Source organism: Nicrophorus vespilloides, unplaced genomic scaffold (assembly GCF_001412225.1).
Source record: "Nicrophorus vespilloides isolate i.1.1-1 unplaced genomic scaffold, Nicve_v1.0, whole genome shotgun sequence".
Lineage (NCBI taxonomy): Eukaryota > Metazoa > Arthropoda > Insecta > Coleoptera > Silphidae > Nicrophorus > Nicrophorus vespilloides.
The window spans coordinates 1-17946 of NW_017098480.1; the positions used below are offsets into that span (position 1 = coordinate 1).

General features: G+C 34.9%; 1 protein-coding gene across 4 annotated transcripts; it reads left to right on the plus strand.

The window, feature by feature from the left end:
• The first annotated feature begins 3849 nt into the window (after nt 1-3849).
• LOC108562542 (anoctamin-10) lies at nt 3850-17472 on the plus strand. 4 transcript variants are annotated; one of them, XM_017920920.1, is made up of 12 exons: nt 3850-3951; nt 5826-5895; nt 9673-9905; nt 9970-10348; nt 10963-11138; nt 12526-12684; nt 12755-12965; nt 13098-13318; nt 13379-13516; nt 13577-13792; nt 14873-15121; nt 17290-17472. In XM_017920920.1, the coding sequence occupies exons 2-12, from the start codon at nt 5835-5837 to the stop codon at nt 17359-17361; spliced, it is 2115 nt and encodes a 704-aa protein (XP_017776409.1). In that variant the 5' UTR covers nt 3850-3951; nt 5826-5834; the 3' UTR covers nt 17362-17472. The 4 variants fall into 4 exon arrangements, with proteins under 4 accessions (XP_017776409.1, XP_017776412.1, XP_017776410.1 ...); XM_017920923.1 differs by lacking the exon at nt 5826-5895 and having other exon boundaries at nt 3850-3969; XM_017920921.1 differs by lacking the exon at nt 5826-5895.
• Nucleotides 17473-17946: the final 474 nt, after the last annotated feature.

Consider the following 17946-nt stretch of genomic DNA (forward strand, 5'->3'; position numbering starts at 1 on the left):
TGTCTATTACTATTTGTTACTATTTTCATATAATTTTTTTTTTATAAATATGTAAATGCAAATTAATTCAATAAATAAAGTTTATTTCAAATTTACATTGATTGTTTCATTAATTCAAGATTGGGGGGGGTAATATCGACTTACGCAATAATATTTTGGGGTAAAGGTTAAAAAAGTTCCCCGACCGCTGCTTTAAATGAACATAAATTATATTTGAATTCAATATATTTCTAAAATAAATAATAGTTGTTGTCTAAATATATCAGAATTGTTAAAAACAATTAATTTGTGTAGATATTCTGAAAGGTGACATTTCAATCGACTTTAGGTAAAAGTTTGGATCGGATCAACTGATTTGTGTCAATTGATACTTTTATACTTTTCTATTATTGTAAAGCCAAAAATGCCACTAAATCAATAACTGTTTAATACAATGTCGTTGAATATAAAATCTCAATATATTCGAATACCCAAGGTGAGAACTGTGTATTAAGTAATAAAGACATAACGGTATGTCTGTGTTTATCGTTTAAAAATGTTAACCTTTGTCGTCCCTTTATTAAAAGTTTTAATCGGTGGGACACCGTTCCGGAATTGTTTCGGATAATATTAATGATAATAACGGAAACGTGTGCTTTCCAAATGATTACTCTCGACCGGCCAATTGAACGCAGGAGGAATTTTATCCCAGAGAGGATTTTATAGGTGGGACGTTATCTAGACAATAATTGGGCTGCCATTAATATACGGGTTGCAGATAATAGAGGGACGGTTTCGCACCGTAAACAGCGAAGTAAGCAAACGAGCATATTAAATTTTCCATTGGAGATGTTGCGGTTTGCCGGCCCGTCCCAGCCCACCGATGGTACTACGATAAAGGCAACCGGGGAGGAGAGCACAAGGTTTAGCTGCTGTTCGATCGAAACTAAATATCATCTACTGATAACACATCTAATACAACCATTAAAACCGCCCCCCAAATAAACACCACAACTTTATTTGAGACGAGAACACATTACAGAATTAGACTGGTGGTTCCGTTCGTCGGCGTCAGCAGGATCTTCGAGTCCAGTTTCTTAATCTGTTTCCTGATGGGTCTGGTGTACTCGGCATCTTCACCGTCAGTTATATCCGCGAGTATCTTAAGCACGAACGTGATCATATCTGAAAAACGAACGTTCAAAAATGCATTGATCCAATTGTGCGCAGCTCGAAGCCAACCTGAGTGAATACCTTTAATACAGGAAACGCAATAGAGGCCGGCCATGAACGCTAAATAGATCAACAGGAAGGGTATCCAATAACCCATAACTGTGTCCACCAAATCCAACATTTTCGCTCTCAATTTCCAATACGAAAACTGAAATTTATCTGATAACAACTGACGTTGTCAACGTCAATCTCGTAATCAAGTGAGTAGAAAATACACAGTCGACAAAGGGGGAGAAAGAAAAAAAAGGTATTTCATTAGAGGCGACCTCCATTCTTCTGAAGGAATTTATCAACCGGAAGCCGAAAAATTAACGTGAGTCCCATTTAACTAATAAGCCCAAATGAAAAACCATCTCGCTTTCGGGAGGAAGCCTTGCGGTCCTTTTGTCACGCTGACGGCTGACTAATTTATAAGGACGTGTGATGTATACAGAAAAAGAGGTATAATCGAGCGCCGCTACCTCTTACGCAACACAAAACCTATTTGTTGCATTGCTTGGCCTTGTTTAACGGCGATGACGAACATTAGCCGCAAATGGGTGGCAATTTTAATTTGGTGCCGTCCGCCCACCCCAGCTGCTATCATTTATATTACGACACAAAACTACTGAATCTCATCGCTTAAATGTTATTGCTGCATTCCTGAGCCATCACTTAACATAAATGTAGTTTCAATCATTGAATTGTGCTTAGTAAATGCATTATAAAAGGAAGAGAATTGATTGTACGTTTTTTTTAACGTTTATATCGTCCTGTTTCTATAAACTATTCACATAGATTCTCCTAAATAACTAAATCAAATCGGTCTGTTCCTCACGTTTTAAAGAATTTCAATTTCGATTACTATTTAAACATAAACAAATATAAATTAGTTAAAGCATAAAATGAGAAAATAAAAGAGTTCAAGACTTGTAATTATAAAACAACACATACATTAAACACATTGCTTTTTCTTAATTAAGCTAATACAATATATAATTAGTTTGATACACAAATCGTCATAAATTTTAAGTAGGACGCAGCAAAGATGCAACAGAAGCGTACACTTATAATCCCAAGAAATCCTTACTCAAAGCCAACTACACATTTAAATTTACACAGTTACTTGCAAAAGTCATCGTAGCAGAATACAACAGTTTAGTGTGAATATACCTTCATAACAATAATTAAGATAAATTCTACTATGATACAAATTTTACAACAAATATATCATCTAAAATAATAATAATAAAAATCTACTAGTTTTTTTGTTACTTTTTCATATGAAGTGTAGGAAAAAGAATCAAATGCTTTCGAAACTCTCTGCTTTTCTTTCATTTTGCTCTAAGAGACATGAGTGTACTCCATCAATATATAAAAATCCGGTGATCCATCACCTTCCTCGCCTATGTATTTTAAACCAAATAAAACCACAGAGGGCAAAGTTCGAGCAAACTTTTCGTCGTTGTTGTTGTTTTTTTTTTCTTTTGTATTACGTCGAGAAGCTTTTTAAAATGTTGCGATATCGATTGTCTATTTTCTATATATATATTTTTTCTTTTGGTACAAACTAATTCAATTTCCAAATGATGGAGACCATCGACATTTTCACGTCCCAAAAACACAAACAAAAACAGGCGAAAGAAAAGCGTTGATCAATCCAGTTTATTTACAAGGCCGGCTTGGCTAACTAGCAGAACGAAAAGCAATTGTTTTGCTTTGTGCTGTTTGTTTTTCCCCGTGAATTTCGCGAGAGTTCGGAGGACAGTGCGCGATCGCTTATTATTCAGTAAGCAACGTCGCAACGCTCGACGGAAAAACAAAATTTTCTTGTTTAGTTTAATTAACTTAGGTAACTACAGATTTTATTATTTCGCTGCGCGCGATTTTAATTGTGCTCCTGCACTTTTGCATTCAATTAAGGGGATTAAGTCGGAGCTACGTACATGATTTGATTACCTTAGTGCAGTCGCGCTACTTCCCTCTGTACACTGTTCATAAATCTTTATGCATGGTTTATCGCTGGTAATTGCAACTATTGCGAATGTGTTTTTTTTTTATCACCGAATCAAAGTTTTAATCCTTTTCCTTTTATTCTGTTTCATTACACGACTTCACAAATTAAGTAACAAGTAGCATAGATTATTCATCTAAAAGTCGTAAATTTAAAGCAGAAACAGATCGTTATTTTTTTTGTAAATAACCGAACATAAATCTGATAATGAAAATTTGATATAACGATATCTGGAATTTAAAGCCAACGTTCAACAATCAGCAAATGGAATGTAGTCAGAATTTATACTAAAAGAAAAAATAACATCAAAGAAATAACATCAATTCAATAGATTTGAAAATTTCGATGAATAGTTGATGAATGAATAGATCAAGAAGTTTTTGCTAAAAGAAATGTTATCAAGCAAATGTGAGATTTGAATCCAACATCTTCATATCAGATATGATCTTTATTCATGCAAATTAGTGGCATCTAGCGGAATTACACAAGAACTAAAATACTGCGTTATATAACTAAGGCAAGTTCTCTCTATATCCCTCATACTAGTTACAGTATCAGCTACTAGATGTCGGCGTATGCTCAAAAATGCCCGAAACGAGAATATCTATTTCTGTATAACTTAATAATACCCTTCAATCCTCTCATTGAAAGAAAATGAATAAACCAGACAACATTTTTCAGTGACTGCCGTCAGTGCAGGAGTGTATCATTTTTGATTTGTGCATTCCGATTGATCCCATTGAAGAGTATTTCATTTTATTGAAGTGTTGAAACTTAATTTTTTTTATTTTGAATTAATCATTTACTAATATTGTTTTATTATTTCCATATGCCACTAAATATATAACACCCGTCATGTTTATTATATAAAGTAATTGTTTTGTATTTGTGTGTGTGCTTATGACTTTTAATTTTATTGATTTTTGTTGTATTAATTTGTATTGTAAATTATGAATATTTTTGGAATTATAAATTTGATTGATTGAAAATTAACTTTCATACAGTTAAAACTTCAATTATTCTTATAAGAAATATATTTTGTGATTAGTTTTTTTTTTTTAAATCTATATAGAATCTGTGATTTTCCAATTATCGTCTAATATATTTTGGTTGTGAAATATGAGTAACATTTATTCAAAAACATTTCATTTTTAAATATGCGATCTGTTATTTTATACACAGTAGTTGTTTGATGGTTTGCCAAGTCGCCGCGGTTCTAATAAAACCAACGCATGTAATGCTTGTTCAATTTATCTTTCGCTTGTGTTGCTTAACAAATCGAAACTTTGTTTGAAACTAATTAAGAAATACCTTTATAAATATTATTAATAATGTAGTTTAATTATAATTGTAAATAAGTTATTTGTTACAATCAATATAAAACGAATATCCATAATTTTTCAATTTTATCGACTTTTTGTCCTTACTTTTAACGCTCGCTAAATCAGTACATAATTTAGCTACAATGTAAGCATTTTTTTTTACAAACTTCGAATGGTTTGAACGTTAAATTTGCAGTCGAGAATCTTATATAATATTATCGTTGCGAGTTACAATGCGAAGATACAATTTATTACATTCATGCCGATAATAGATTAATTGTTTACATTTCTTTAATGATTAGATATGTAAATATCAGTGGAATGTATTAATATTCAATATATTACATTAATTTTAAATAATATTACAATTTCTTATTCATATAAAACTAATACTACCTTTATCTTTAAGTTAACACTGGTGTCTGCTGCCAAAAAAATAACGTCAATTGGTGTCAAGATGTTCATTGTCTAAACATAAAAATATTTCGCGAAAGTTGTTCTATTTGTACGTAAAACATTTTTTTTTAAATTTATTTATGAGGCATCGACAGCTTTATTACAATCACAAAGGGCTCATACAAAGTAAGCAAACAAGTAAGTTAAAATAAATAAATTAAATTGGTTTGATAAAATAGATAAAAGTAACAGATTAAAATCAACAGAGTGGACAGTACAGGACAGACTAACTTTTATAATTATCAGAATAGATATAACATATGAATAAATTAGAGAGTAAATAAGTAAAATAAGTGAAAGTAACATATTAAAATGAATCAAAGAACATTATTATTGACGAAATGAAACTTTTCATTTAGTACTACTAACTACAACTTTTTGATAAAATTTCTTATAAAAATAATTATTTTTTTACCACATTGAAAATGTTTATTAGAAATATCGTGAGACGAATTTTAGAAAAACGTGCAACTCTGCAGCTTGGTCGAGAAGACAAAGTATGTAAACCATTGATCGTTTAGCTGCAGTAAATTTAAGGGAAAAGCATTCACCAGTTAATATTCCATCCATTGAAAGTAAACAATAAAAGACAAAGAATTTGCTATGTATGCTCAAATACTGTTCGAGGTGAAAAATAAAAACGAAAATATGTTACTACTTGGTCTCCCGAAGACTTTGTATAGAGGACTGTTACAAAATTTATCGAACAAGAATAATTTTTTAAAAACTTGAATTGAAAATGTTCAAATTATTGATAATTACGATTTAGTTTTTTATTTTTCAATTTGTAAAATATGTTTTTTGATGATAATATTGTGTTATTTATGTGGTGCTCACTCCAGCCCGCTAATATGACGTCACCTACAAGCCCGTTACGGTGCGCCCCACTCCAACCCTCAGCTGGTATTCCAGGTAGGTCCGATAAGGGCTCTACCTTTTCTTACTTCGGTCTTCGCTTCGCTTCCGCTACTCTTGTGTCTTAATAACATGTAAGTTTTCTCAGTATTATCTCGTGTGTATTCTCTGTGTTGGCCCTCGGACCTATTATACCGTAAGAAACCTTTGTAACTTTTATATCTTATGTATCTGATATATCCTATGTATCACACTGTATTATAACTCGCCATGATTACTACAAATAAACATATATACGAGCATCTCCAAATTTATATATAAATATAGCCAGTTTTGTTAATACATTTCAGTAATTAAAGGCTTTATAATAACTATGTTGACAGTAGTATTTAGACCTGAACAATTGTATACAAAACAGAGATAAACCTAATTATTGTATTATAAGAAAGAACGTTCGCTTAATAAATTTATGTGCAAGTTGTAAAAAGAAAAACTCAATTTTCTCTAGGGTTCTTTTTTTGTTACTTTGTTTTTCTCCATCTTCGTTATCGGTTTAATTGTTATTTATAACTGTGCTATATATAACTGTATCAAAGAGGTAACCCAGTGTGCCACGAAATCTCCACTAAATCGAATTTATTACGCAGGGAATTCGATATTTATACGAAACCCAACGTCCTGTCAGCGCGAACCCTCGTCCTACTTACCTACCAAACCAACAACGATCCCTTTCATTTTATTGTCCCTTTGTCTCTGTTTCCTTCTTGTTTCCAGGCCAATCCCGAGTGCCGAGCATACGATGGAAGTCCTTCGCTGCAGCGACAACAATAAACAGGACATTATGAGTGCGGAGGTCCGGCGCACGGGATCCTTGTCGAGCGGTCTGGACGATAAAAGTTGCGGCGACGATGCTAGTAATAGTGGGAATATCGACAAGCTCTGGGAATTGCATGGAGAATTGGACAGATTGCGAGGTACAATTCATATAAACAAACAATATGAAATGCTAACGAACCATCCGAAAATGGAAACGGCACAGATTTGATACAGATTCGAGGGAAAAGAAAACAGAAACGTAGATAGAGAGGGTGGGCTTTTGTTAGTGAGTTTAAATAAGCGCGTCCCGCTTTGATATTGAATCTTATCAAGAAAATCTGTTTCTGAAGGATGTTCAGAGTTTGGTTTCTCAAAGGAAGCCGATTATACGCGAAAAAATATAAAAATAAATGAAAAGAAAATGAGAGTATGTGAGAAGAAAGAGACCGATATTTAGTTTCTGCTGGTAATTCGTTTCGTTATGTGATTCGGTGTCTTGTAAGCACACTCAATTGACCGCGATAATTACATCTTGTACGTATGTACAAAGTTCCATACTTCCTCTGCCATTAAACAAAATATGAAAAATACTGCTATAAAAAAAATAATGTGCAAACTAATTAACCCACAGACAGACGTTGTCCATTTCGTCGAAACAAGAAATAAAAATTACACACATTACACATTATTTTTTAATAAATTTTCAAAGATCTTAAGTTATTACATATATTCTATGCTACACCTCAAATTTTAGATCCTAATTTGTTATGCATGTAACCATAACAAAAAATATTTACTTACCACAGACAGACTTTGTCCATTTCGTCGAAACAAGAAATAAAAATTACACACATTACACATTATTTTTTAATAAATTTTCAAAGTAGTAAGATCTTAAGTTATTACATAAATTCTATGCTACACCAAGCCTTAAATTTTAGATCCTAATTTGTTATGCATGTAACCATAACAAAAAATATTTACATAAAAATCTATCGCGAAAGCGCCGATTTTTGCGCATTCCGAACAGTTCGTTTATTTCAAAACAAACTGTAAAAATATTGGCAGTCTCGCTAGAAATAGGCAGAGGTATGATGTAAATTACATTTCATGTTTAAGAAAATGTTTATAACTAAAAAATTACTAACTTATATGATTTATCTAAAACAATATATGCTTTAAACTTTTATAATTAATTTATTATTAGAGTAATTATTAGCCTTACTCAAATATGACTATTTATATTAGGATTATAAAGTAATTAACTATTATGTAAGTGGCTTAAAAACTGAAGTCAAATTCTAATTACTTAAAAATCTATCGCGAAAGTGCCGATTTTTGCGCATTCCGAACAGTTCGTTTATTTCAAACAAACTGTAAAAATATTGGCAGTATCGCTAGAAATAGACAGAGGTATGATGTAAATTACATTTCATGTTTAAGAAAATGTTTAAAACTAAAAATTACTAACTTATATGATTTATCTAAAACAATATATGATTACTAAAGTAATCAGCCTTACTCAAATATGACTATTTATATTAGGATTATAAAGCAATTAACTATTATGTAAGTGGCTTAAAAAACCGAAGTCTTTGAATATAAATACATATTTAATATTAATTAATGAAAATACATATTTCATTTAAAATAAAACGTTGAGTATTGTCACGCGTTATGGAGTCAACGAACTAATCAACAAGTTCCTGCAGAATTCGCGTTATTTCTACAATTGTATTTATTAATAATTATTTTCTATATGTTTTATTATTGTTAAAAGGATTGTTGTTACTTATCTTATCAATGTTGGATTTGTCGTTAGTCAATTAGATAACAATGTTATTAATTCATTGAATTCAACGCGGGAATATGGTTTATCTGTAGGTACGCGGACGTTAGGTGACGCGTAGCATGTGGAATAGTAAGCAGAAAACGTCGTGCGATTCATTACATATTAATTAGCATACAGGCTAAAATTGTTTTATCTAAAGATTTTTTTTTTCTGTGTATTATTTCATTTTGGTTTATTTTGAACACTGACTGTGTGAACGTAAACGATAAGAAATACAACGTCGCGGTTTTTCGAAATCCATTGATATCCGTGATGCAGACAACACACAATGGTCTTTCTACCTCCAGAAATACCAAAATGAATACTGAAGTGAACGACGCAGAGGATAGTGAGTAATAAACAATAGTGAATATAGCGTGTTTAAATAAATAAATTGTTCGTAGTCAGTTGAAGCTAAAAAAAACTTGAGAGCGAAATGTTTTATTTTTGTTAAGAATATTTTTATAAACAAAAAATGTATCTTCTGCATAAATATAATTATTTTTACATACCAAATATATACAATTTAAAATTGTTGTAGAACAATAACTGTGCACAAATTCTAATTAAAAACAATGTGTTTCTGTAAAGAAATAATACAGTTCATTGACCTATCAAAATTATACATTAAATTAGGTTTCAATCAAAAATTCTATACTTTTTTCTGTTCTGGTAATTTTGATGTTCACAGAATTATTTGCTGTATTCGTATTTCTAGAATGAAATACAGAATTAGTTTTGTATATTACAAAAGTAAACCAGAAACATGTCTACATACACCTGACAAATATCTTTATTAACTAACTTAACTATGTATAGATTTAATTAGATTCTATCGTATGTGTAAAGCGTTTCATGATATAGTATAGTGCAGGAATTTAATATTTGCACATCTATGGATATGGCTATATATATATACATATTACATATAATCAATGAGAAAAGGGACACGTATGTGTGACGTAACGTAACTATTCTCGCCGGGTCTCTCATCTATTCGCGAAATTTAATTCCACGTAACTCTGAAATGCCCCTAATGCCATGCACGTTTGAATCCACTCAATTTTCTAGGAAAATTCAATTTGCAGACGCCGCCTTGCCGACTAACAAATTTATAACGCATGGCTCATACTTGTGTATATGAATGATGCAATACATACAAGACTGATAGGTTAAATCTGTTCCAGGTCTAATGTCCAATCATAATCTTTTCGAGCCGGAAGAAACTCATCACTTCCGAGGTGGTTTCTCCTATGCAGAGGATGACACCAAACAGTTACCACGAAGTTTCCTGGTTGTTAAACTATCACCAAATATTCCAGAGAACACTTTGTTATGGCTCGTCGATAAAATACGTGGGGAGAGAGCAGAGGGTGGAGCGGAACTGTTGGTAATGAAACAGCCTTATAACAAGAAGGAGGTAAGTTGATCTTCCTGCAATCTCTGTGTAAGAATTGAATACCTTTATGCACTGTTTTGGCCAGGGCGTTGTTCTCCATATATCCGCGTCGATGATCAAGTTTCTGCTAGTGGCAGAGGAAATGGATATGATGAAGCAAGACATTTTCAGCGATATGAACGAGCTGGAGAATTTTCAATCGAAAGACGTGCACATCGATGATCTACTCACGGTCACGGAACGGCAGAACATCGTGAAACACGAGCTGGAGAACATACGAGCATCGCCTAAAGACACGTCGATCCCTGGGTATCCAAACATCGAACTGTACGAAGGCCAATCGATAATCCATGTATGTCTGAAGGCGAATATCGTGAAACAAATCTACCCGCTGCACGACAAGGAGTCGTTGAAGAAACTGGGGGCTAGTTGGTATTTGTCCTTATTGAATAAGCAACCGTTCGGTAAGCCCTTCAATTACGTTTCTTAGGGGAATTCAATTGGATCCGTGTACCTTTTTCTTTCATTCGTCATGGTCTTCTTGGACCGTTTGCATCGATTAACTCAGTTGGATAATGGTGCGGGAACGGATGGAAGGGTACCCGTTTTTGGTAATTAAGAGTGTAGGAGGACTCTGAGGATTCCGTTTCTCCGTCGATCGTCTGCTAATTGCCCCGTTTTGCGGGTGTCGCGCAGAGAATACATTTTCATTAGCATTGCGGGCGGTTGATGGGTGGATTCAGAAGGGGGGTTGGGTATTGGGGACTACGGAAAAGGGGTTCGGGGCCAACGAAACGTCTGCCGAGACTCCGGCGACGCAACGGCTGCCATCCGTTGCGGAAGAGGGATCGAGAATTCTCTATATAACAGGACAACTTACTTTAATGGCCTTTTGGAAATCGATAGCTCTAAGCTTATCACCGTCATCATCGTCCAACATCAACGTGAAATTGGCGACGCTTTATTTTATATTTATGTGCTAGATATTTACGACGCCTTTGCTCTCCAATTTATGCTGTTCATAATACAAACACATATTTTTTTTTCACAAATTTTTGCTTGAATATTATTTTTGCAGATGAGATCCGAGAGTATTTTGGTGAGGCCGTCTCTATGTACTTCTCGTTCCTGGGATACTACACATTCGCTCTTCTGCTTCCCATGACCTTGGGTTTCGTGCAGTTGCTGGTTTCCGCTGAGACCGTTCCTTTCTTTTGTGTTGTCAACGTTATTTGGGCTACTGTCTTCCTCGAGGTGAGTTTTGCTTTTCCGGTTGTCTAAAACTAATGAAGCTTAAACAGCAATAGCGAGAAACAAAGCACATTAATGCTAGACATACTCTATATAAAATATTAAGGTAACTACAGCATTGATAAATGGTGTGACACCCTCGATATTGACAATCTTAAATTTGAAACACATAAAAACGTCTGGTCCAGATTTTACTCTGCTTCCTGTCATAATTCAACATTTTCACTACATTCTAAACTTTAGTGTCCAAATCGATATTAACGAATTATATCAAAAAGTTCAACAATTAACTTTATCACCTATAATGTAAAGTTAGTAGTCATTTCCGTTTGATAATATCAAAAAATAAATAAAAAAAAATGAAACTGAATTGAGACAATAGTGAGAAGAGATTTATTGGGAAAGATAAGAAATCGTTTTCGCTACAAACAGATGACCGAGAAGATTAGCGCAAGAGCACAACATTTATTAGATTTATCTGGGATAGAACCATCATAAATCAAAGTTTTCTGCCATAGTCCGTTATCTGAAACAATAACTGATGTCGATAAATTTTCCCCTATTTTTATTTTTCTTTGAAGAAGAAGAGAAAAAAAACAAGAAAAAGTAAAAGAAACAATATAAATTATCCTACATAAATCAACGGGATGCACTGGCATTAATAAGGAAAATAATAATAGAGATGAAATCTGAACTCTCGGATACAATTTCTTAAGAAAAATTGTATTCGTAATCATAGCTGAATGCGCGTTTTCGTATCACCGAGAAAGCAGCAAATTATTTTTCCATCTAATTAATCTGTGTACACGAATGCTGATGAGGTTTTTGAGAAGAAGAAAAAAATAGAAGAAATACGGCAAGATGAGTAGAAAGAGCTTTTTGTTGAGTTGAGTTTCTCTTTTTTATCCGTAAGCATTTCGCGGACGGGGTTGGAAATGTTTTCAGAGGGATGAGCGCCGGGAGGGGAGGTGGAGGATTTTAACCCTCGCGATCCATTATGGAAAGTTTACAAATGTGACACTTTAAAAACGAGTTCCATTTGTTTCCGACAGCGGCGTGTCATCAACTGGATCGCTCGCGTTGAAATTTTCTTTTCTCCAAGCTTTATTTCTCCTTTTTTTTTGATCCTCCGAGGCAGGCTTTTCCATGCAATTTTTTCCCCAACCCGTCGTCTCTCTATAGTCTGCACGCGGATGTGTAACCGCCGTACGCAATCCGTCTTCTTCTTTGTTGTTGCATAACATAAAGAAATAAAGCTTTATTGTATGCGAGTCTGTGTGTGTCTGCTCCTTTACTTTATCGATTTTAGCTGTTGTTAATCTCATTATTATTTGTTTATAATTGAGTAAATTGTATAATAATTGTTAGTTATAACGATAATAAATTACAGCTGTGGAAACGTAAATCGAACGAGCTGGCGTTTAAATGGGGAACAATTGGCATGACCAGCCTGGATGAACCACGGCCCAATTTCTATGGACATATGGGAAAAGATCATGTGACCGGTAGATTGCAGCCGCAATACCCCAGATACAAGACCAACGTAAAGGTACACAGCCGCAAATTGTGTAATTGGGAATTGGTTGAACTTATTTGCTTTTTTTTTTCTCTCTGTGCAGATGTATTTGGTTTCCATTCCAATTGTGTTTTTGTGCATGATTGGGGCATTCATAATGATGCTGGCCTCGTTCTGGATCGAAGACTTGATCAGAAACGTAGATTCCGAATGGACTCCGACTCTGCTCCTAGTACCGAGCGTCTTGTACACGGCCCTAGTTTACATAGTTAATGTATATTATAGGAAATTGGCGACGTGGCTCACCGAATGGGGTAAATACTCCTTTTCATATGGTTAAGAAAAAAAAAAAGAGAATAGGTTACGCCGCGATGATGGATTGGCTAATAGCTATTTTTCGAGTGCGGCTTTCAAGCTAATGGATTTTTTTTCTTATCGCCAACTAGAAAATCACCGAACTCAGTCCCAGTTCGATCGACATCGCGTCACCAAATTGGTCCTTTTCGAATTCGTGAACAACTTTATGGCCCTCTTCTACATCGCCTTTTACATACAGGACATGGAAATGCTACGGTCGCAAGTAGCAACAATGCTCATCATTCTGCAAGCGATCAATCACGTGCAAGAAGCCATCATTCCATTGATCGTCAAACTATCTACAACGAAGGTTGTCTTGTTCATCTATCCAGAAAATAGAACAATCCCATCTGATCCTGATTCTTTCTAGATGGTTCAATATAATCTACTCGGCAGCGATAAGAATAAACGCAGGGATAGTCATCAAAGTATATGTAGTAGCTACGAACCGTTGCACGAGATAGCGGAAATACACAAGGATGATTCGCGAATCCAGGAGGCGGAAGAGGTGAAATGAAATCAAGTATGCTTTCCGGCAATTCATATTGAGATTTCGATCTTTCGGCAGGAGGGCATGATGGAGGATTACGAGGGCACCTACGATGATTACCTCGAGATGTTCATACAGTTTGGATACGTCGTCCTTTTCTCATCCGTCTATCCGCTGGCTGCGTTCTGGGCCGTCTTCAATAACGTCCTGGAGATCCGCGCGGACGCCTTCAAATTGTGCGTGGTGTACCAACGGCCGATGGGAAAACGGGTCAAGGATATCGGCGCCTGGCAGGTATTGAAAATTGCTTTTCAGACTTATGAATATTTTATGTACAGCGCCAATACATCAGTGCTTTTCAACATGTTTATGTACTCAAAATAGAGCTATGCGAGAAAATATTACTGGAGAATCATCTGAACTTAGATTTTTCTAAAAAAAACAAACAAGAATATATAGTTTCGTGTCTGGTGAGGAATTAATGGATGGGGGCAAGCGTTTAGTAGATTAGAGCGGAGCCGTAAAATGGTGCTGGGAAATTGGCAACAATTTAAAATTATTGGGGGGGGGGCCTTCTTAAGTATGAGCGAATGTATGTGCTGCGGTATGGGTGTATTCTCATCCCGCGCACATCATAAACACGGGGGAATTACGAGCCCCGCAGGGATTTCACCTGCACACGGCCATTACGTAATGTCCTCTGCGACGTACGTGTGTACGTGTGCATCGGGAAGAATCTGCGTGGTAAATTAATTTTCGCAAAGCGTATAGCAGCTCCACGTTTATCTTGTATTGTTGACGGCGTTGTGCGCGTTTCCTTTTGTGCATATTTAATTTGAAATGGGGGACCAATAAATAAAGAAGTAGATTACGCCGTACTCGGACCAGCGACAATTTTATTATTTATGGATGGTGCTGCGTGGAACAAAGGCTCCACCATCATCATAGGTGGATGCATATTCCACGTTCTGCAAAACTCGTACAGTCATTGCACCTATAATCCTAATTTCACGCTACGTGGCTCAGCAATCCTCCTCCCCTGTTGATTTTTTTTCAACCCTGCTGGTCCATTTTTTTTTAAATGCTTCACAAACCGTCCGTAGCACACTGTTTTCAGTTATATACGATGTTCATTATAATGAATTTCACATCGTATTACCATCCTTACAACGCCTCTTTTGACGATTAGTGAGGTATTGATTTAACGTCAACGAGTTAACATATTAGCGACGAGTTTCGTGGTTTTTAACAGTCTATAATAAACGAATAACAATATTATTTACAAAAAGGTTTAAACATTAAAAAAATGGATTGATTTATGCAGGAATGAATGAATGTAGCTTGGACATAAATATGAAATTGCGTTTGTTGCAGAGATGCTTTGAAATCCTAGGAGCACTCGCGATAATGACAAATTGTGGCCTGCTGTGCCTCAGTCCGCAGATGAAGACCTACGCTCCGGACTACTCGACCGAGAAATGGTTCATGCTGTTCGTATTCCTCGAGCACCTATTGATAGGCATTCGCTATTTGATCCACATCGCAATCGCCGACAAGCCGGAGTGGGTACGCATGGAATTGGCGAGGAAAGCTCACGAGTCCAGGAAAGCATTGAAATCCGAGGTAAATAAACACATGAATTATAAATGCATAAAGATAGGATGAAATCCCGGACTTACCGGCCGTTAAATATTAAATACAATTCGGTTAGTTAGCGTTGCGCAGCGTAAGCCCAGGTGGAATAAGAGGAATAGCAAAAAAAAATTAAATAGGGCAGAAGCGAGCGTTCATTAATTCATTGTAGATTATAAGATTTGAGCCCGCGCACTAAACGCCGTCGGCCCTTTTTGTTTGCTGAAAATGCAATTTTCTATTTAATTTATTTTCAATTTAAATTTAACGTTGTGTTTGGAGCGCCAAATCGTGTGCACCATAAAGCGCGCTTTATTTGAAACTCGTTTATCCAGTAATTGCGTCAATTCTACTTAATTCAATTTATTGCCAATTATACTCATTCCAATTATACTGGAGTTATGTCAGCTCGAGGAAAATTTAAAAAAAAACACACAAGAATTAATTGAATTTGAAATACAGTCAAAGCAATTATTTCTATTAGTCCAATTTGATTTGATACTTATTAAATATCAATACTATAAAAGAACATAATTTGTATACTATAGTTTACAAAAACTCTCTTAAATATCATCATTAGATTAGCTTTGCAATGATAATAATTACAGATATCTGAGAACAAACATTTGTTAATAGTTACAAACTATTTTTCTGGATGAACCGAACTTTGCAAAAGTTAATTATATTTTGCTGGTTTCATGAGCTGTTTGAAGTATTTATTGTTTAGCAAATAAATTTCGATCCAGTTGACAACTACAGTGTGCAAGCAATATATATGTACACGATATGCAATAAATACTTGTATTTTATGTATTTTTTATCCAGTTAATTTGGCTCTATCGCGTAAATGCAATTATCGGCACAAATGAAATTCTATTGTTCGCTGTTACATGACAAATTGGATTTTACAGTTTAAATAGAACAACAGCATTTATTTGGTGAGGGGGGGAGGATCGAAATCAACCACTTTACACAATAAATTCGCATCTTTATTTAAATTCATTTAAAGTCATTTATGTTTATTGCAAAAAATAGTCATCATAATCGATGTTATCTAAATTGTTATTAGCATGATTTAGAAATACTTTAATTAATTAATGAAATTGACTTAATTATGTATTTTCTTCTTATCAAGTTTAATTATTATCAAAATACGGAATGTCACGTAAAGAGAACGCTTAACTTGTTCTTGAAGTTCACGTTAATGTACTTACTTAACGAAAATGTGTTCTTAGTTTGGCTTCAATTTATCTAAAGAACAATGCAATGGGGTAAGCTTAATGATGTTATCAGGGATTATCGGATCATCGTTATGAGAATTCAAATTCATCGCGCATCCTCGTACGCGTTTAGATTTAGATTATTGGAACGTGAAATGTACTTATTAAAGTTAACTGATGTAAATATATCAATTGTATATGCATTTATTTTTAATTGAAAAGTGGATAATCTAAGAGCAAGAGGTATAATCACAAGTTGTGAAAATATATAATCGGTTCAGATTGAGTAGATGTGGGGTGGTCTCGGAGTATGGATGGGTCGAGGTTAAAATCTATAGCGAGTTTTAAATATTTATGCGAAACTTTGAATAATGATGTCGTCTAGTGAAGCTTAAAGTTCAATAAGTTTTCCGGGTTGTCGGAGCGATGGCGCGCGCTATTAATAAAAAAAAAATTCAGCAACATGTGATGATGCAAGGCGCGCTATATAAATAAGTAGATTCTTAAGGATCAGACATGATCGATAAATCGCTGGATATGGAAGGGAACATCACTCCCTCACATTCGTATATATTAAATTTTCCTCAACCCTCGAATACGCCAATATTAGGGGTAAGAAGTGGATGGATGTATGTGTATATCGATAATATCTGCAGGTTTTTCTCTGGATGTGTGTTCAGTAAGCAAATAAAGTGCGCCGTACAAACACACGGTGGTTAGAGATGGCATTGCTTGCTGCCGATGTCGGAGAGGGTGGCGAAAACGTGCTTTTTGTGTGGAGCGACGCGTTAAATTTTAATGAAAGTCGTCGCCTATCGCCTCGTATCTGCTGGAAACGGAAAACGCTGCACGCAAATTTGTTTATGGAAATGATTGCTGCAGGGTGGATGCTGGATGCTGTATGCTGAACAGGAAATTTGCAATAGTTTGTTGTTTCAGAGGGCGAAGAAGAGCAGACGAACGAATTTCTCGCGCCGCTTCAAAACCGTCCACGGACCTCACAGGCACTGATACTTATCTAAAGTGACTCTCGATACATGGGGACCAGACGTTATTGTTCCTTCTTTCCTACCACTCCTGCTGCACTCTCCATTCAGGATCTTCTTGTAATTTTTTCATCCCCCCACAACGAGAGATAAATTCAATTCCCTTTTACAATAGACTAATAAATATATCATATATACAAATTTTCTTGCATTTTATTTTACTTTTCTCACATAAAACTACAGCTATAGCAGGTAAATATATTTGTTTTATGTCGTATAATTTTATTCACAATCTGTTCATCAATGTAAACATTGAGTCGCTCTGTTAAATAATTATAAATAATTTCTTGTATTAACGGATTGTTAAAAGTTTATATTTGCGCGCTTCATAGAACTTTGACGATAAAACTTCGCACACACCTGCGTCTCGATGAATCATCACAACTGCGTACGTATAAACAAATCCATATTTGGGCATCAAAAGAGTGCAGTGAGAACACCTGCATTGTTTAAACAATCGTTCGGAAATGCGAATAGTCGCGAATCATCACGAAGAATCAGCTGCAACTGCGTATCCCAAACGTTAAACACATTTTTATATCGCATGAAG

Coding starts and splice junctions, on each gene's coding strand:
- LOC108562542 (XM_017920919.1), top strand. CDS start 6,638: ATGGAAGTCCTTCGCTGCAGCGACAACAATAAACAGGACATTATGAGT. Junction 12,685..12,754: donor GATACAAGACCAACGTAAAG/GTACACAGCCGC, acceptor CTCTCTGTGCAG/ATGTATTTGGTTTCCATTCC. Junction 13,793..14,872: donor AGGATATCGGCGCCTGGCAG/GTATTGAAAATT, acceptor CGTTTGTTGCAG/AGATGCTTTGAAATCCTAGG.